General features: G+C 50.5%; 2 protein-coding genes across 9 annotated transcripts in view; one reads left to right on the top strand and one right to left on the bottom strand.

Annotated features, from left to right (window-relative positions):
* The first annotated feature begins 229 nt into the window (after positions 1–229).
* Positions 230–9,923, top strand: LOC309374899 (fibulin-7-like). Of its 4 annotated transcripts, none has more exons than XM_081920118.1 (9): positions 230–359; positions 2,214–2,355; positions 3,163–3,319; positions 4,529–4,699; positions 5,281–5,406; positions 5,625–5,747; positions 7,013–7,150; positions 7,288–7,426; positions 8,934–9,923. In XM_081920118.1, the coding sequence occupies exons 2-9, from the start codon at positions 2,290–2,292 to the stop codon at positions 9,292–9,294; spliced, it is 1,281 nt and encodes a 426-aa protein (XP_081776244.1). In that variant the 5' UTR covers positions 230–359; positions 2,214–2,289; the 3' UTR covers positions 9,295–9,923. The 4 variants fall into 4 exon arrangements, with proteins under 4 accessions (XP_081776244.1, XP_081776245.1, XP_081776246.1 ...); XM_081920119.1 differs by having other exon boundaries at positions 278–381; XM_081920120.1 differs by having other exon boundaries at positions 290–359; positions 2,219–2,355.
* A 1,393-nt stretch (positions 9,924–11,316) lies between these two features.
* PDPR (pyruvate dehydrogenase phosphatase regulatory subunit) overlaps positions 11,317–20,428 on the bottom strand; it is a 32,206-nt gene continuing 23,094 nt past the window's right edge. For all 5 annotated transcript variants that reach the window (XM_081922783.1, XM_081922781.1, XM_081922782.1 and 2 more), the window contains 3 exons: positions 16,586–16,675; positions 15,144–15,326; positions 11,317–14,751 (listed from right to left, as the gene is read on the bottom strand). In XM_081922783.1, coding sequence (XP_081778909.1) covers positions 14,347–14,751; positions 15,144–15,326; positions 16,586–16,675 — 678 coding nt within the window. In that variant the 3' untranslated portion in view covers positions 11,317–14,346. The remainder of the gene's footprint in view (positions 14,752–15,143; positions 15,327–16,585; positions 16,676–20,428) is intronic.

Here is a 20,428-nt window from a genome sequence, read left to right on the forward strand (position 1 = left end):
GGCACCCACGGCCCCGAGCACCCACAGTCGCGGGGCCAAGTTGGCACTCCTGCCGCTTTCTCCCGCCGAGGGGGAAGGGGAGGCGGCCGCGGGCATCTTCTGGGCACGCGGCTGACCCGCCCGGGCTCCCCTCGCCAGCCCTTTGCCGCCGCCCAATCCGGGCCGCGCGGGGCCTCCGGCGTGCCCGTTGAGCTGGTGCCAACGAGGCCAACCTCTCGCCCCGCCTCGGCCAGGGCGGGCAAGAGCGACCCGCTCCCAGTCTGCAAGGCGGCCGAGGGGCTGCTCTCTTGCGCGCACCCGGGGAGGCTCCATCTGCTGCTGCTCCGACGACCGCGCCTTCCAGGGAAGCCGCACCGCAGGTCGGCGCAACTTTCCCTCGAGGTGCCTTTGGGGAGAGAGACGCGTGGGGAGGCAGGCTTGGAAGGGGGGAGCTCGGTTCCTGGGGAGGGTTTGCCTGGTCCCACGCGCTGCAAGCAAAGGCGGCAGCGGCCTCCCCGCCTCCCCCCGAAGCGGGCTGGCTCGGCTGCTGCTTTTCGCGGGACTCCGGGCGCCCAGAGAGAGGGCCGGGCGAGGGGCGCGCGTCTGTGCCAGCAAAGCGGCTCGGCGCCGAGACTTCCAGCCTCCCTGAAGTGGGGGTGGGGAGAAGCGCCTTCCTCCCTACCCTTCAGCTTGGAGAAAGGCTGGGGCGCAGTGGCGGGACATCTGCTTTGCACGCAGAACGTCCCTGGTCCAGCGGCATCGTCTCCAGGGAAGGCTGGGGATACCGCTGCCGGTCAGTGTAGGCAATACTGAGCTGCTAGGTGGACCAGTTGCCTCACTTGGTAGAAGGCATGGGCGTCCCGGATGCGCTTTGGGGTTAGGATTGTAGCCAAGGGGTGGAGCAGAAGGTCCCGGGTTCTATCCGTGGGCTGGGAATGTCTGAAGAGCTGCTGCCGGTCAGTGTTGGCAATACTGAGTTAGGCGGTCCGTTGGTCTGCCTCAGTGCAAAGCAGTTTCCTAGTGCCTAGCTAGGCTCTTGTGCGCGTTGCAGGCTTGAAAAGAGATTCACGAGTTATGCTGTCCCCTCAAGGAAGTCTGAACACTGTAACCCTGAAGGGGTTAAATCGCAAGGATTCTAGCAGAGCAGCCTTCCCCAACCGGGTGCCCTCCAGAGGTGTCAGCTGATATGGTACTATGTTGCTGGGGTTGAAGGGAGTTAGAGTCTGAAACGTCTGCAGGGCACCAGGATGGCTTAGCCTGTAGACAGAGCACCTTCTCACCATCCACTTCCTCGGGGTGCTGGTGGGGCCAGTCAATGGCTTTCCGCTCTAGGGCTGCTACATTTAATGATGTTTGATCTTCCTTGTTTCGTTCAAAGTGTTTTCTTACCCCTCTCTTCAGCGAGAAGGGGGACAAGAAAAGGGCTCCCAGCGCAGCTTATGTAAGATCAAGGCAAACCAAACAAAAGAGCCCCTGTCCTTGGGCTTACCGTCTCAGAGACACAAGAAACAAAATGGATTTGGGGGGGGGGCGTCGGGGAGCAAACCAAAGCACCCATTCCTAAAGCTAGAGAAATCAGATAAGGACCAGCTGAGATGGAAACACTTCAACCAGAAGAGGAGACAAAAGAATTGGTCTCATGTTAGAGCCGATGGAGTGTCCTGCTTCTTGCCTTTCCCTCTGCTGAAGCCGGATGGAGCAGCTCCTGTGGGGAGACAGATGAAGGAAAGAGCCAAGGGCACACACACCTTTGACAGACTACAGTTGCCAGGTTTCTCCGGGGAAAGCCTTGTCTGTTGCCCTGCATCCCTTCTCTCCCTTGGCTTTCTCGCCTGATGGAATGGCTGCTATCTGTTAACAGTCAAGGAAATTCTCTCAGCAGAGCTGACAAAGCTTTCCTCTTAGCCCTTCTCTCTGCAGCCTGATGGAATGACTGCTGTTGGTGATAGTTTTTAGATAGCAGCTTTTTTTTCCTTTGCTAATTAAGGTACAGGAGCAGGCCAGGCTCTTAAATCCTGGTCAGTTGGCAATCTCCGTTTGCACTGCTGCCAGAATGTCTTTGTGGAGTGGAGCCGGGTGGCTCACAATTTGGGAACGGGAATATTGAGGTTTGCGGTGCTACGAGAATACCTCTCACCTCCTTCCTTGGAAAGACACCTGGAAGGCCTGCCTTATGTGAGTGGAACACTAGCTGCCCTCTCACAGACTCCCCTTCCTTCTTTTTGCTGACCAAGGATAGCTGAGGAAGCTTTGCAGAGAATCCACTGTCCTTTTCCTAACTGCTGAACCTGCTCCAAAGCTGGAAAGAAGATGCTGCCCCAGATAATGGCTGTGGTGGTCTTGGGTATCCTACAGTTGCCTCATAGCAACTCCCAGGTAAGATAAAGGGCTGGTGATGTGGAACCAGTAGGTGGCAGGCGATGTAGCCTGTAGGTTTGGGTGCAGAGCCCAGATGTGCTTGGTCCATAGGAGTGGACCCTGATAGATGAAAGAGTGGAGTTCAAAGCTAAAGCTCTTGACAAGCCAAGCAACCACTTGTTGTGATGACAAAATGGGAAAGAGAAGTATGTAGGCTACCTTAAGCTTCCTGGAGGAGAGGTGGGATATAAATGCAATGGATGGGTAGATGGATGGATGGATGGATGATGGATGGATGGATGAAATCCCTCCCTGATTTCCCAGCCTGGTGCCCACCAGATGTTTGGGGCTCTAATTCCCATCACCCCCATTCAGCATGGCTTAAGGTTGTAAGCAGAACATTTTCTCACCACCCTCAACTTAGACAGGCTGTTGTATGAAACTTCAGCAATGGGCAGTGTGGGATGGAGGGCTCCAGTCCTTTGTCTTAGAACAGGAGTGTCGTAGAAGTGTTTTTCTGGGCTGGATTGCATGCCTTGGATGCAGAGGCCTGATCCTGCCTATAGTGTGTGTTGTGGGCCTGGAGGCACCATCTAGACATTCTGTACTCGCCTCCCAAAGGATATTGCAGAGGTGAAAAAGGTTCAGAAAAGGGCAGCCAAAATGAACAAGGGATGGAGCCTCTGCAGCGGTGGTGGGTGGGTGTTTGTACGCGCAGCATCAGTTACAATTTGCCACGAGCCTTTGTGGGTGATACCTGTGGGCTGTTCCTTCCACTTCCCTGCCAAAGCTGCTTTGTTCCTCCTCTCCTCGCACCCCCTGCAGGGCTGCCTAAGTGACCAGCAAGTTTCCAGCGCCATCCGGCAGATGCAGAAGCTGCTGTCTTCGCATGAGGCTGCCCAGCTGCAGAGCCTGCGCAACTTCAAGAAGCAGCTGGCCGTTTTGCAAGGCAGTCTCCACCAGCAGGCAGCCAAGCACAATGGTAAAAGGAGAGAGAAGCACAGACCGCAGAAGTAGAAAGGTGTCTGTGTGTGCACAGGATGTGTGCAGGACACAGGGCAACCCTGAGGCTGTTTTGTTTTTTAAATGTCTAGGGGATGGCTTTTTGCTCTTTAAAAATGGGGACTGGAAAGGGGGAATTGTTTCCAGTGGTACCTCTACTCATAGTAGACCCACTGGATTTAATAGACATGATTAACTTGGGTTCATTACTTTCAGTGGGTGCACTGTAAGTAGAATCAAGTTGATGCTTTGTTGTGTTTTTATATATGTTGTAAGCGGCCCAGAGTGGCTGGGGAAACCCAGCAGGATGGACGGGATATAAATTTCAAAATTATGATTATTATTAAGTTGCATACAACTCAGGGTTTTTAAAAACTCATCTATTACTATTATTTTTGTACTTATTTATATGCCATCCTGGACTAGACTGGGACTCAGCTTACACAAAGTAAAGCAACCCAGATAAAAAGCAAAAAGCTAAAAACAAATAAAGATAATGTTGTAACGCTACACCCAGTGCTGATGCCAGACTATTTTGCACCCTGGGCACAGCTAACTACTTGCACACAACACACCTCCCCTGCCAATTTAAGTTTTCAAAAACAGATGACTTGTAGAAAAAAATGAAAAGCACAAAACTTGAAACTGCTGAATTTATTTGTAATTGAAAGAATAAGCAATGCAACGGTCTTTGATTATCTTTTTCAAATACTAAAGTTGGAATGTATTGTGAATTGTGACGTTAAGTCTCTTAAAAGTTTCAATTTCAGGCACATCAAAACCTCACTTTTCACTGTGTGTGTGACCTCCACTCAACTGTGGTCTATTTCATATCTACATGAAAAACAATTCTAATGTATGACTTACTTCAGAAACGATAAAACTCTTCAAAATATAAAATAAAAGCAAAATATTATCAGAAATGTGTAAGATATAATAAAAACAGATCTGTATAAAACCATGCCCCTCAGAGGTCAGTACTGAGCTCCTCTGAGGTCTGTGCCCTGGGCAGCTGCCTGGTTTGCCTCATGAGAGCCCCAGCCTTGGCTATAACACTATTTCATTTAAGCGGGATTTTGCTACTTAATGTATACAAGAAAGCAACAACCACAGGCTAGGGTAGGAAAAGAGCCTGGGGAAAGGAGGCATGGGGAGACTCACTCTCCCGTCTTTTCTGATCCGCCAACAGAGAGCTGCACCCCCCTGCCAGCACCCTTGAACGGCCGGAGGCTGGGAAAGAGGACGTCCGTGGGTCACGAGGTACATTTTGTCTGTGATGCTGGTTTCCTCCTGGTGGGTGCTGAGACACGGGTGTGTCAGGAGAACCACAAGTGGAGCGGACAGCAGCCTGTCTGCAAAGGTGAGTGTGTCCTGGCTGGTAGAAGGAATAGCTTGAGGTTGCCAGGTATCATAAAAATGGGGAGGGGCACCTCCTAACAGCCCCCACTCCTGCTGATAGACCTACAGGTTGATCTCTGGCCAGTTTTCCCAGTTGGGCCTGCAATTTTGTTGCAACCATAATATGGCTTCCCAAGTGAAGGAACCAACAAGGAATTGGTGTTTACATGGAAGGAGTATGAGCTCTGCTCCATTCTTGTACAGTGGTACCTTGGGTTACAGACGCTTCAGGTTACAGACTCCGCTAACCCAGAAATAGTATCTCAGGTTAAAAACTTTGCTTCAGGATGAGAACAGAAATCGTGTTCCAGCAGCGCGGCGGCAGCAGGAGGCCCCATTAGCTAAAGTGGTGCTTCAGGTTAAGAACAGTTTCAGGTTAAGAATGGACCTCAGGAATGAATTAAGCACTTAACCCGAGGTACCACTGTACTGAAAACCAATTCCAATGAGCAGCATGGACTCAGAGGTTCTGCATTTCCCCTCCGCTGGTCCAAAATGACGGCTGTTTGAGTGTAATTCGGTTTTCCCCTTCCCTCAACTCAGGCATCAACGAGTGTGCCAGCAACCCCTGTGCCAACGGTGGGACCTGCGTGGATGGCATCCACCGCTACAGCTGCTTGTGCCCCAGTGGTTGGTCAGGCAGCAACTGCCAAGCCCCACTGTACTCCTGTAAGTAGCAGGGGGCAGCGGTACCCCTGTCCTCATGGTGGAAAAGACCCTGGGGACTGGGAAAAGGAGAGGTGGGTGCCTGGAGATGTTTCCACATCGGCTTGGTTAGGCTGAGCACATGGGGTTCATAAGAGGCCTGCACTGGGAGTCTCCGTCCCCTGCTCCTTTACTCTGTTGAGCATTGGTGCAAAGAACTGACAGCTTCCTCTCGACCACAGATTGGGCGACGCTCAGCAACTCATCCTTTAGCCGACAGCCTCGTTGCGCTGAAAATTACCTGGGCTCACGCCAGTGCAGTTGCGACCCTGGCTTCCAGATGCAGGCAGGAGGCCTCTGCCAAGGTAAGGGGGAAGCGGGCTTGGCAGGTCAACAGGGCTGGTGTCTCATGCTTCCCAGAAACAGAGGGATTTCCTCCCCTCACCATCTTCCCACACGCCAGCCAAGGATCTTCCGACTTTCTTACTTCAGGGAATCTTTTGTACATATGTCTGTCCTGGGCTGAATGCCACATAGCACTGGGGACAAACCCACCAGTTGCCTGCATGCCTGGCTCCTTGTGGTCTTCCTGGAGACTATCCCAGGGAAGATAGGAAGCCTTATACCAAGTTAGACCCTTGGTCCATCTAGCTCAGTGACCAGCCACTGCTCTCCAAGATTTCAGGCAAGGAGTCTGTCCCAACGCTGCCTGGAGACGCTGCTAGAAATTGAACCTGGGAAGGCAGATGCTCTGCCAGTGAGCTACAGGCTGGTCTAGATCAGGATGCTGCTCTAAATGGATCTGTTCCCCAGCCTGATGCCCTCCAGATGTTTGCTGGGCTGGGCTGATGGGAACTGAAGTCCAAAGCTTCTGGAAGGCAGCAGCTTGGGGGGAAGGCAGAACAAGATGGAGCCCCTTAATCTGATCCGGGGGGGGGGCTCCTTTTTGCCTTTTACATTCTCACCTTGGGAGTTTTCTGCCTGGATTGCACCATCCTCATGATTCAGGCACCAGCCCAATTACTCTGCACTACCAAAATGCCCATTGTTATGACCAGCAGACAGTACTCTGGGCAAGGGCAGCTGTGGCCAAATTATTTTGTAGCTTTTTAGTGCCTGAACACTTTCCCTTACTGTAGCTATAGAGCATAGGCCAAAGACTTGACTTAAAAATGGGGTGGAGGGGGCTGTCATCTCCCGGTGATGCAATCAGACCCTTATTAGCCTCCCCTGATGGGAAACATAAACATTAGTGGCAGGAGAGCAGAAAAGGAGGGGGCTAATAGCCTCCAAGCCTTGCTGATGGGCTTCCTGCAAGCATCTAGCTGGCCACTGTGGATGCAGTTCAGCGGACCTCAGTGGACATCCCACATTGCAGCTTGTGCTGGTGTGCAGAGGGGCAATTTGTGCTCATGGGGTCTGATCCTTGAAGCAAACAACTCCAGGTACCTCTCAGCCAAACTGCCCCCCCCCCAGTCATCATTGGTTGTAGCCCTTCCTTGCTTGGTGAGTTTGCCTTCGCCTGGGCATTGATCTCCAGAAGTGCTGAGCAGTTGCTGGAAGTCCCATTTTGCTCTGCCCTTGGAGGGTCTAGGGTCACTCAGCAGACGTCTTGCTGCCTCCCCTCCAGATATCGATGAGTGCAAGCTCTTCCAGATCAGCCGCCACACCCGCATCTGCCTCCACAAATGTGTGAACCTGCCCGGAGCCTATCGGTGCACTTGTCCCCATGGCTACCAGCTCCAGGGTGACACCAATTCATGCAACGGTGAGTGCCTTTGCGGGGGGTGGGGTGAGAGAGAATAATTGGGGGTCAGCCGGGAGAGGAACCGCCCTGAGCTGTGTGTTCTAGGAGGTTGAAGGAGGGCATGGCGTCAAACAAACTCTCCCTATTGTGTTTGCAAGATGTGGACGAATGCACAGAGAACCAGCACAACTGCAGCCAGGGACAGACCTGCATCAACGTCTTTGGGGGCTTCCGCTGTGTGCGGCCCGAATGCCCCACGGCCCAACTCAATATCAGCTACGTCAAGACTTCAGCCATGTAAGTACAAGCGCTAGAGTTCACTCAGGATGGAAGCAGCAGCCTTTGCCAGCAACTGCTCCACTCCTTGTCTGCAGAAGCACCTCGTCGCCTCCCAGAGCCTTCACCCCAATGCCCCCTAGAGCTTCCCTTTGCTCTTCTGCCCCTTGAGCCAGAAGAGAGATGGTGGCCATCCCACTTTGCATGCTGTATGGATTGAGAAGCTGTGGGAATCGGCTGACGAGGGACTTTTTTCAGCTGATGTGAGCACATTGTTGTATCGCACATTGTTAAAGTGTGGAACTCACTCCCACAGGAGACAGTGATGGCCAACAACCTAGACATCTTTAAGAGAGGGTTAGACAAATTAATGGGGAATAAGGCTATCAGCCAGGGTGGCTATAAAGCTTCTGAATACCAGTTGCTGGAAGCCCTGGTGTGGGGTGGAGGAGTGTTTTTGTGCTGGGGCCCCTGTGTTGGGCCCCTGAGAGCAGGGGCCATTGGACTGGTCCAGCAGGCTTGCCTTATGCTCTTATACAGTCTCCCAACAATCTCCCAATGCTTTCTCCCCCCCCCCCTCTCTCTCTCTCTCCTGGCCAAACAAAAACCAAGAGTCTGGAATAGCTCAGTCGGCAGAGCACGAGACGCTTAATCTCAGAGTCATGGGGTTGTGCCCCATGCTGGTCAAAGGATTCTTGCATTGCCCAGGGTTGGACTAGATGACCCTCGTGGTCCCTTCCAACTCTATAGTTCTACGATTTTACAAGCCCCTGCATAGCATTGACCCTTATGGAGGAAGGAGGGACTTGCACTGGCACCACTGGAAGCTCCCTCCTCCCCCACAAGCCTCATTGCCACATTTGAAAGGATGAGGAATATATTCCGGAGGCACAGTGTAGCGGATGGGGGCTGGAGTCTAAAGACACCCCCTCCTATTTTCTATTTGCAGAACCACTTATTAAGCCAATCAGAGTCTCCACAAAGCCAGCAGGACTCGGCTATTTCCATCTCACTGTGTGCAAGCACCCCAATTTGTTATTTAGACTGGCATCCGTTAAAGATAGGATTGTAGAGTTGGGAGGTGCACCTAGTCCAACCCGCTGCAATGCAGGGATCACAGCTGAAGAATCCCTGACAGATGGCCATCCAACCTCTGCTTATAAACCTCCTATGAAGGAAAGTTTACCATTTCCCACAGTAGTCCATTCCACTGTCAACAGCTCTTGCATCAAAGTTATTCCCAATGTTTGGTCCACTCATCCCTGTAGCTTAGTGGGTCAGGCCATGACTTTGCATGCAGAAGGTCCCAGGTTTAGTCCTCAGCATCTCCTGTATTGGAGCTGGTCAGGATGGGCTGCCACCAGGCTCAGGACACAGTACCAGGCTAGATGAATCAAAGGTCTGGCTCTGTGCAATAAAGCTGTTTCTGGGTATAGGGAATGTTGGGGACCCCCTCCAGGCCTGCTTGGATGGGGCACAATGTCTCCAACTGGCCCTGCCTGAGTGCCTCTTCTACGTCCTCTCCTAGGCAGTGCGAGCGCAGCCCTTGTCCCATGGAGAACAACGCCTGTCGGAGGGCCGCCAACTCCATCTCGTTCCATTACTTGCCTCTCCCGTCCAACCGCACTGTGCCCAGGGTCCTCTTCAAGATGTCCACCAGCCGCTTTGTGGGAGACAGCCTGCGCTTCAGCATCTTAGGGGGCAACAGCCAGGGGGAGCTGGTTGTGCAGCGCTTGGACCAGCACACAGGGGAGCTGGTGCTCACCCGGCCAGCTGTGGGGCCGACGACACTGGAGGTGGAGCTGGAGATGAGCGAGTTTGCCCGGAAGACCCTCCTGGGGAAACACATCTTCAAGATCACAGTCTTCGTTTCCCAGTACGAATTCTGAGCCCCATCCTCGCCAGCCCCATAGAAGAACATCAGCAGCTGTGGAGGATGCAAGTCTGGCCTCCTCCGAAATGCACTAGTCTGCTACAAAAGGGGCCAAAAAGCCACCCTGCTGGAAGTATCCACCCCTCTGTGCCCCTTGGAGGAAGACTCCATGCTGGACTGGTCCCCTCTCCCACCTCTGTCACTATATGGGCAGTGCCCCCATCTTGGGGGGACAGAGCAAGGAAGGCACAACAGTTCCCACATACAGCTGGCAGAAGCTGGGCATCTGTGCTTGAAAGTGCAGCCCCGACTGGGCAAAGGGATCAAACCCACCAGTATTAACAGGGGTGCCCCGTGGCCGCAGCAAGAATGCCTTCCCACCATTGCAGGAGCCAGTTACGGAAAAAATAGAGGGCGGTTCCTCCAGTTTTACCAAAAAGAGTTGCGGAAGAGGCTCTGTCCCCAGAAATCAAAAGGCAAATAACCAAAGTCTGAAGAATGGCACCAGCACAGAAGCATCCTTTGCAATGCTAGGGGAGAACTGTAGGCAAGAGATGCCTGGACTCGAGAGACGGACCTGGGTGCTTTGCAAGACGTAGTTCTTACTTAGCCTGTGCCTTCCAGCATTACAAAGCATTTCTAGTTGTTTGTGGTTGTTTCTCTCTCTCTTTCTTTCTTACATGTTTTAAAACACAAGTACAAGTCAGACTAAGCCCAGAAGAGTTGGGAGGTGGACAGGCAAAAACATTCAAGGAGGGTACCTAGGAGGGCCCATGGGGGGGGGGGGGTTCCAAGGGACAGATAGAGGAATTGTCCCATGTTGGGAGTTACCTGTTGATGGAAGCTTTTGGAGTTTTGTTTGTTTGACTAGTAATAGACACCTGGTTTTTAAGAAATCAGGTTGGAAATCTAAAAATTACACAAAAGCAAAGGTCAGCATTAACCCCAGGACAGTTGGGGGGAAGGGACAGGATGCCTAGAGCCCCTGCCACCCAATTTCTAAACAAAGACCAAATCCCCCTCTTCTCCAGTCCAGTCCCTGTAGGGGAAAGAGAGGTTCACAGAATGAGAGCATTACTTTTCTTAAATAACCATTAAATGGCCCTCCAAGTGGCTTGCATTGTGCACTGCAGGTGTATTGGGACACCACTGGTTTATAAGGCACACCGAGTGCCAACCCTCTGAAGTCTCCCTCTGCCCTCACCCACCCACCGCAAATGGCTGTGACCTGAAGATATTCCATGAACAACTGCAATGCTTCCAAGTACCAGTTGCTGGAAACCACAGAAGGGGAGAGGGCTCTTGTGCTTGGATCCTGCTCAAAGCTTTCGCACAGGCATCTGGTTGGTCATTATGAAAACAGGATGCTGAGCAAGATGGGCCACTGGCCTCATCCAGTAGGCTCTTCTTATGCTCTTGTTTTCAGTTACAAGTATCAAGATAGAGTTCATTGAAGGAGCACCTACTGCTACCTTAAACATCAGTTCCGGATGCCACACATGCAATCTGATTCACATGCAGGCAAAGCTGCTGTGAGGTGCAGATTCCTTGCATGGTTTGGCAACCCCTTGCTACGTCATGTGTGGCTGGAGCAGAAGTTAAAACAAAGGGTGGCGGCCCATGTGAGGGTGTAAGGATGGGCACCAATGTTACTAAAGGGATATTAAGTCCCTCTGGGCTGAGGTCAAGAGGGACTGACTTGCTAAAGGTCTGGTGAAGTTATGGCCCAGGCAAGAGTCAAAGTGGAGGCCCCCCAAACTCCACTTCTCATTGTCCCACATGCAGCTAGCCAGTAATCTCCAATAAAAGCTGCTCAACTAGGGTTGGGGGCATCAGAACAGCCTTCCCATCACTGGGGTTAATGGGAGCCATAGTCCAAAAAGCCTGGAGGGTACTAGGTTGGGGTTGCTGCATTAGACCGGGCTCAGAAATCTTTCTCACACAGACAGCAAACTGAGAAAGGCTGGGGAGTTCAAGTTCAGAACTCAGCCAGCCTCCTGGATGGGCCTGGGGAAGAAGTCACAGACTCTGCAGCAACAGTAGTTAAAACAACTCTTTATTGATATACAAACCAGGTAGCATTGAAAACCAAAGTGGGACAGGAAATATATCTGCAGAAATGCTGCATGATGAAGATGCAGGCTTCCCGGTTGGGACAGGAAAGGAAGCTGCTCCCCCGCCTTTGTGCGCTTTGGACCAGGAGTCCTTGGGAACTTCCACTGGAAGAGGAGCAGGGCATCTCCCAACGTCCTGGTTTTCCAGTCCAGACAGATATACACTCTCTGCAGAGGTGCAGGCGCAGCAACAGCAGTCGATGCCAGCGACACTCAGAGAGGGTCAGAAAGCTCCAGAGCATCCCAAGAATCCTGCCATGGTGGCCTGCTGCAGCCAAGCAGCAGAGTTTTTGATACAGGACGGAGCTGAGGCATGACTCTGCTCCCTCCGTTAGGTAACATTCATGAGGCGTAAGGCACTCCAGAGTGAAGGGGAAGGTTCGCTCAGCTTCCAGATCTCCGGTGCCTGTTCCACAGAAGAGATGCTGGCAAGTGCTCTTAATTTAATAATGATGCTTAAAAAAACCAAAAACCACCTCTGCTAGTTTTGGAGTTGATTCCATGAAGGAATGATCACAGAGGGCTGGCAATCAAGGTCAAAATGAACAAATGTGCTTAAAGTGCATCTGAGAATGAAAAGGGAGTGAGTATTGAAGGAGTGATTCTAGGAGCAGGGAGGGAGGAACCAGGAGTAAGAGAGAGAGAGACTGTTAGATAAGGAATCACTCAAAACATTATTTTAGAAAAGGCAGAAGACCCAAACTCTGCAGGATTGTGGAGGCTGCTCTGGGTAGGGCCTTGCAGGTATCAGAAGGATGGCCTTCATGCACAGGACCAAATGCTCAAGGACCTCTGCTCTGCCTGCTATGAATTCCACCCACAAAACTTTTGTCTTTGGTGCAAAGATAGCTGGAGGTAAGGAGGCCCCTGTACCATTTACTTGCATCTGGCCAGAAATTTAGCAACAAAACCAACCCTGCTGTTTACGAGAGTTGACAGTGATGTGGGAGGGATTTTAAACTTATGCATGTTTGGGAAACAGCATGGGGAGGGGAGCCTTGAGAAGCTCCCAGAAGCCAAAGTGGGATGGTCATACACACAGCAAGTAGCAAGCCCTTTTAAGCTCACTGTAAAAGCCCCCCGTCCATTTATGAAAAATAAATGGGAAGCAACACAATTAGAAGGGAGAAAGCAAAGGGACCGTCTGGTCTTTGGTCCAGCTGGCTTCGGCTGCATCTCACACACTTCCTGGGGCAGATGCTGAGGAAGCTTTGCTATTTGTGCTGCTGTTTTGGGGGTTCCTGCCTGAGAGTCTTGGTAATACAGTCTCTCAGTCTCCTCTCCCAGCAGCTGAGGCCTGCTGTGGGAAATGTCCAGTTCTGCCTCTCCTTGTGTGAGGAGCTATTCTGACGGGCCCAAGGCCTCAGCACCAGTGCTACAAGGAACTCTATTCAAGAGACATCTACACAGAAGACCCTATCTAGAATTTTTTTTGCTGACTGGCAACCTTGGAGTATGGGAGCAGGGATCTCAGGCATTTGCCCTCGGAAAGGGCAGCAGAACTGAAAAACATTGCATGGGTAATGGTCAGCAACATTACGATACGTCAAGCAACTCAGACAGGAGGAGAGAAGAGTTGCCTGGCGTGTAGAAAAAAGGGAGGAAGGGAAAGACACAAAGCAGCCTCAGGGAGCCAGTCTAAAGGATTTTTCAAAGGAAGCCATGGCAGCATGAAATCCCACTGATCTGTATTGCTGGGAGAATTTGCAAGGCACAGATGCTCTACCTCTTTCCTCAAGCTCAGTTTTCCTTTTCTTGTTTGCAGTGACAGCTAACTGGACTGCTGCAAGTGGCCAGAGGTCACACTCTTCGGCATGGCATGCCTGCCTTTCAGGGCATATTCCCCTGGCTTAAAGAAACCCCAGCCTCAAATCATTTCCACAACAGAGAGAAGGCTGAGGCTCTTCCCTCCACCCAACACAAACACTCCCTAAAGCCTGAAATGGGACAGCCCTCCTTGTGAAAGATGGCATGCAAGATTCTGTTCTCAGCAGCTTCAGAGGAGGCGAGTGCTGGGAAGGAGGAGAGCCATTCTGCAGCCAAGCAAAGGTGATCAACCACTTACCCAAAGGACCTGGATTGGGGGGGGGGGTGCCAACACAAAGCCAAGACACAACCCATGGCTCAGCCATTGTTAAGATGGTGCAGCTTACACCCACAGCCCTCAGCCCCAACCTCTAAGCAACTAGAGGCCTGTTGACTAAAGGCTGGTCAGCCCCTAAGTGGCACAGGTGAGGGTTTTGAACACCATATATTGCACAACCATCCAACCAATCCAAGACTGAACATAAAGAAGAACAAAGCAGAAGGGAAGGAGGATTCTGTAACACAGCAAACCCAGAAGCAAGCACCCTCAGCCACACAATCCATAGACACTGAGGAGTCACCCAGGCAGCTCCATTCCAGGGATGCCAAATTTTCTGTAGGATGCTGACCCTGTGTGGTGCAGCTCATGGATTGCTCACACCCATCCCTAACATGGAGAAAAACTCACTGTTTCCTTACACTGCCTGCTGACCTCTCCGACAGGCAGCACAAGGAAGAAAACTGCAAAGGACAAGGGCTGGCCACTGGGTGTTGGTGCACAGGTGCCTGATGGGCCCTGGGGTGATGTGGCACGTTGCAAGAGAAGAGAGATCCCAAAGGCCTGAGGCTGCTTCCAAGTGCAAGAGGTCCCACCAGGCCACAGCCAATGTTCTCAGGGCACAGGAGTCCTTGCTGATTGGACAAGCGGAGGCTGGAGCTCAGGACGCAACAGAGCCCTTTTGGCCTCAGGGGCTTCAGCCAATGTTGGAAAACAACCAGGATGAGCAGAAAAGAAGAGATATGTATGGAAGGAGAGGAGAGGAAAAGGGAAAAAAGTGTTATGATATACAAAATGTAACAGACCAGAGGGGCTATACAAAGTCCCAATGAGCAGCAGCGTTAAAAAGTCTGAAAGATGAAGCACTGAGTTATTTCCCTTGGAAGCCACTGAACTCCATCTCATCCTTGCGCCGGCGGGTTGTGAAGAGGGAGCTGAAGGGATAAAGCTTGGCCTTGGCCTGGAAGCGCTGCCCTGCGATATCAATCTCGTATTCACCCTGGTTGACGAAGTCGGGTGTCACCGGCTGCTCCTCACCAGTCTCTGGGTCCACGTTCAGGACAAAACCCAGGCAGACGTGCCGCTCCAGTGTGTAGCTATAGGCACTGCTGGTGGTCTTGCCGGCATACTGGCCATTCCGGTAGATGGGCTCCCCCCACCAGGGCCACAGGTCCAAGTCTGTGTCGTGGTCTTCAAGGACGAACATGATGAAGCGCTTGTAGACCCCTTCCTGCTTCTGCTGCATCAGCGCCTCCCGCCCTATGAAGTCAGTGCCCTGCAGAAGGGGGAGGGGGGAGAGAGTATCAGTCAGGGTTGGACAAAGGGGCAGCTCCTGCTTTATATTCTATGGGGAACTTATCTACAAGGAACCAAGAAATTCCTGCATTGCACAGGCTTGGACTAGATGACCCTTGGGGTACCTTCCACCTCCTACGTTGCTGTTGCAGCTTAACAGAAGAGAAGCTGAAGCCCACAAATTAAGTGACTTGCCCTGTGCCACCCAGGAAACGGATGGCTAGGATGGGGTTTGAATCCACTTCCCCCAGCCCCAAGGCAAACATGATGCCCACACTGCAGGGAGCTTGTGTTGCACTCGTTTCAAGGCAGCCTGCCTTTTCTGTGCCACACACAAACACACCCACCCCATGGCCCAGCTCTCTTTCACACCTTCTCCAGTTTAACCCGGAACTCGCGCCCACATTCCAGCGGCGTGGTGAAAGCATCCAGATCTTGGCCCCAGAAGGCAAAGAACTTCTCAATGCGCAAGCTGCGGAGGGCGTAGTAGCCAGAATTCCGGATCCCGTACTTCTGCCCCACGCTCATCACCTCATTGTACACGTGCAAAGCATACTGCAAGGGGAGGGTTTGGAAAAATAGTACAGAGGCATTTGAATGCAACATTTGGCATCTGCAACTCTAGAGAGTGAAAAATAGCAGCAGCCCTTGGACAGCTGCAGAAAGCTGCGGATGACAAAGTCCCACCACCCCACCCCAGCAAACAGCATTGAATAGCCTGTTTTGCACATAACGCTTGACCGTGGTTTATTAAACTATGGCTTATCAAACCATGATTTGTTTGCTCATCCAAACTTTGCCCAGCAGCTTCAGCTTCCACATTTTGCTGTCACCAAACTACAAACTGAAGCTATGTTGCCTTACAAAAAGTGGCTTGTTGCAACTATGTCCTAGGAGAAAGAGATTGCTCAGCGCTCTAGGTCAGGCATAGGCAAACTCTGGCCCTCCAGATGTTTTGGAATTACAATTCCCATTATTCCTAGCAAACAAGACCAGTGGTCAGGGATGATGGGAATTGTAGTCTCAAAACATCTGGAGGGCCAGAGTTTCCCCATGCCTGCTCTAGGTAGTTGTTTAGTGTAAGAATCTGATTGCATTTTCCCTACGGCCAATTCCAAAAGCTGCCTGTAGTGGTTTTTGCAGGCAGAATTTAATGCCACGTTATGCCCCTTTTGGGGATTTTAAAAAAAGCGTTTATTCCTTACAAAATAAGTAGTAGCAATGCCTCCCCCAACCTGGTGCCTTCCAGATACTTTGATTTAGGACTTCCAGCAGACCCAGCCAGCTCACGGTTGCCTTGGTCTGATATTGCAAGGCACAGTTCACAGATTATTAGCTATTAGCTACTCTCTGTTAATTTGTCTATCAATGGATAAAAATAACAATTTGACAAACTGAATGGAGCCTTTTTAATTAATAGGCAGATTACCCCTGACACTGTTTGATGCTGAAGGCAAACAACATGTCCTACCTATAAGCTGAGTATATTTAGGTAGCTTGGTTTAGATGGACCTTTTGCCCGTTCTAGCAAAGTGCAACTCATATGGGCCTATTTTGACTGGATTCTTTCGTGCTCACAATGTGGTCTGAAAGCAAGGAAAGTAAGGCCCCAAAAGGTAGATCTCCTTTTTGAGACACACAGTGGGACAAACTGGTGAGCTTGAGAAGACAGAATGGCTATTATTATCTTGTACTTCTAAGCCAAGTCTTTTACTCTGGATCTTTATATACCATCCCATGGAAAAAGGGAGCAGAGGTTCTCCTCAGTCCTGCAAATCAAAGTTTTGGTCTTAAGACAACAAAGCATCTCTCACCTCAATGGGGATGTAGAGCATGAATCCCGGTTCTCCGGTGTGCGTCATGCTCATGACACGGATACCATTGGCATAGCCCACACTCATCTCCTGTAAGAAACGGGAAGCAAAGGAAGAAAATGGAAGCTGGCAAAAGCACATGGGCAACCCAGGACAAGAAGAGAGGGAGCAGTCGTTCGCTCTCTCCACTGAGAGGAAGGAGACAATCAAGAAGCTTAAGCATCAGGGAAGCAAGCAGAAATGATACGGTAGAATAAACATTATACAATCTTTTTTTTTATAAAAAAAAAACCCACTTCTGCAATGAGCACAAGCAGCTGGGAGCTTGCAAGAAAAGACTCCTCAAGTGCCTGGCTTCTGGTTCCTGGGTGTCTTTTATTTATTTATTTTGTTGCATTTACCGTATTTTTCACCCTATAGGATGCACTTTTTCCCCTCCAAAAATGAAGGGGAAATCTGTGTGCATCCTATGGGGTGATTACAGGCGCACCGACCCCTCTCTCCAGGCTTCAGGAAGCTATCAGCAAGCCTGGGGAGCCCGCGGGAGTTCCCGCCCGGTGCGCGGAACGCCCTGAAGCAGAGCGCCCCGCGCACCGGGCAGACATCGGTCAGACCCACAAGCTCGGGGAACAGCGGGGAGGCGCAGCGCCGCCATCCCGCTGTTCCTCGACCTGGTTTGGAGGCTGGCGCTTGGGAGAAGCGTGCTTCTCCCCAGCGCCAGCCCCACAAGCTTGGGGGACAGCGGGGAGGCGCAGCGCCGCCATACCACTGTTCCCCAACCTGGTTTGGTTTCCCCGACCTGGTTTTGGGGGGGAAATAAAAGGAAAAAAAATTTCCTTTATTTCCCCCCCAAAAAACTAGGTGCGTCCTATGGGACGGAGTATCCTATGGGACGAAAAATACGGTATATCCCGCCTTTTTCTACAAAGAGCTGAAGGTAGTTTAAATGGTTCTTGTTCCATCCCCCCTCGTTTAATCATCACTGCCCACCACCAGATTGATCATTTGATGAACAGAAAGGAGGCAATGGCTGCCCCCTACAGCTGATTAGTATGGATCAGTCCAGGAGTGGGGGCTGTATGTGTGCATGCAACCCCTCAAATGGCAAATGTGACCCTCATGCTAAAAAAAAAACAGTTAGCCACCCCTGCATTTGGAGATTCATTTTTGCGGGTGGGGTCCAGAGGTCAGGCCCATTTCCATGATAACATTCTCCATTCACAAGGATTGGACACAAGATTCTCTGTCTGGGGACAGAAGGTTCATGTATATCCTGGAGAGGGGAGGGGAACACTTTAAAAAAAAAGTTACACCCATAAAAAAAACTTGAAAAAATAAATTCCCAAGCTTTACACGCTGGACAGAACAACTCGGGACATTCCAAACCACTCCCTCTTTCTGCAGTGTACAAAAACGTCTCTTACAATTTGTTTGTGGGCAGCCAGTTTGTGATCAGCACCACCTCTGGGGTGTAATTAGGAGGATATATCCTCACTGGCTCATTGACATTGAGAGCATCAGAGGTCCCACTGTAGGTTTTCCAACCAGCCTTACAGAATGAACATTCCTTCTGGAGCTGGAAGGAGGGTCATGTTTTGAAGCATGAAACGAGCCACTGTAGCAAGTAAGCATGGCGGATAAAAGAAAAGAGAGCTACATATCAGGGAAGGCCTAATTCAAATCTCACCTTGACTATAAAAACTTAGTTGGCCTTAGGCCATCTGCTCTCTCTCAGCCTCAACTGCCCTCTCCCTGCCTTATTTGCAATAATAAAAAGTTTTCTATAGGTCTGTTGTATTACCAAGAATGTAAAGCACTTTGAATGCTGTAGGACAAGGGTAGCCAGAAGGGTGTCCTCCAGATGTTATTGCAGCAGCACAGAGAATAGCGGAACTTCCGGTCGGCGCCAGCGTTAATGGCGGTCCTAGCTTCGGAGCTCCGAAGCAGGACTGCTCCGTGAGTTCGGGTCTGACCCGCTACGGCGAGCGGGGGACCCCTAAAATCACAGGCGCTGAAGCCTGTGAACAAGGAGATTCGGTGGGCACCTTTGCGCCCCCCGGTATCGCGAAAGAGCCTTTTTAAAGGCTCCGGAGCGGCATCGGGTGTGAGCGCGGTGCTGAGGATCGCAACCCAGCTCACGGAGCGAAGCCGCGTCGCCATTGACGGAGAGCGTCGATTCCTTCCTGAAACTACTGATTGGAAACAATACCCGTGAGTAAGAACAATAAATAAAGGGAACGGGACTTTAAAATTTGAGAAGATTTGGCTGAAAACGGGAGAGGCAAAAAGTAAGGAAGTCAGCCCCCCGGAGCTACATGATTGACTGAGCAACGAAAAGAGCAAGCTGTGTTTAAAGGGGACGTTTTTATGCTTTCTAAACTGGTTGAACTTGACATCGGAAGAGGACCTCCCCCCCCAACGAGCAGAAGAGGGGGGGGAAGAAATTTGACTTAATTTTATCTGCTCAAGAAGGGAGACTTGAATGGGAAACCTTCCACTGCCGATACTCTGGTCAGGCTGCCGGGGAAGTGAGCGCCTGAAGTGAGCTGTCAAACTTGATTTGAGGATACAAAGTAAGATTTGTCTGATACAAAATAACGGGATTTTAGCGGACAAAAACTGTAACTTTCAAACTGCAAAAAGTAGGGTTTGTATTTGGACTTTCGCTTTTGGAACTTTGCATGGCTATTTCTCTCCCTGTTTCTTTGTTTCCGTGTTGGATATAATGTACTCCCTCTAGAGGCTTAAAAGAGAGACTGTTGCATTGAGATATAAACAGTGGGATTTTCCAGCTGCAACTGTTCCTGTGAGAACGACCTTGAGATATGAGCGGCCCACTGGATGAAATATCAACAAGATCAAAGGCAAAACAGGCTCAGGCTCAAAAGAAAAGAGGCTCCTTGACAGGAGCAACAGCAACACAGGACAGAACAACAACGGTATCAATGGATTCCATGACACAGGCTCTACTCAAGATAAATGAATCTTTAGAATCGCTTACTAGGCAATCTACAGAGAATTCCAAAAAACTGACGGAATTGACAACAAGACTGGATTTGAATACGACAATTATATCGACTAATACAGATTCTATAAATCGATTAATTCAAGAAAGTGCAGAGACGAGGAAAATAGCCGAAAACGCGAGGACCACGGCCGAGGAAACCAAAGGGAAATTTGTCCCTATTGCAAGGAAGGTACATGAGCATGATGAAGCCCTGGCCCTTATGGAACTCGAGAGGAAAGGCAAGAATTTGAAATTGAGACTGGTACCTGAGGAGGAGGAGGACAAGCTTGGGGAATTCCTTACAGATAAGTTTCAAGAATTTTGGAGTGAAGAGTTGGGAGAAGAGGAAGAGGAATTCACAATAACTACAGCCTTCCGGATTGGAAGAAAGCAAGGCAAGAAGCCAAGGGATTGCTTAATAACTTTTAGATCCAAGGAAGAGAGAGATAAAATATTGAACCTACATTTCCAGAAGGCATTGGTTATCAAAAATTCCCAGATACAGATCTTCAAAGATATTCCCAGATACTTTTTGGAGGTGAGATCACAATTTAAAGACTTAGTCGGAATTTTAAAACAAAACAACATTCAATTCAGGTGGGAATTCCCACAAGGATTGTCCTTTAACTTCAAAGGGAAGAAAATTAAAATAAAAACAATTCAAGATAAAGAACACTTCTTGGAGAGGAATCTTGAGGACTTTCAGAAAGGAACTGTAGAGGGGGGAACACTGGACATTACCAACCTATCGTTTGGATTGAACCAAGCACCGACGGACGAGGAACAAGAACTTGGAGCAGTGGGTGGGAAAAGTACCCAATAATAAAAATGTCTCT

Source organism: Podarcis melisellensis, assembly GCF_964234715.1.
Source record: "Podarcis melisellensis genome assembly, chromosome: 8".
Lineage (NCBI taxonomy): Eukaryota > Metazoa > Chordata > Lepidosauria > Squamata > Lacertidae > Podarcis > Podarcis melisellensis.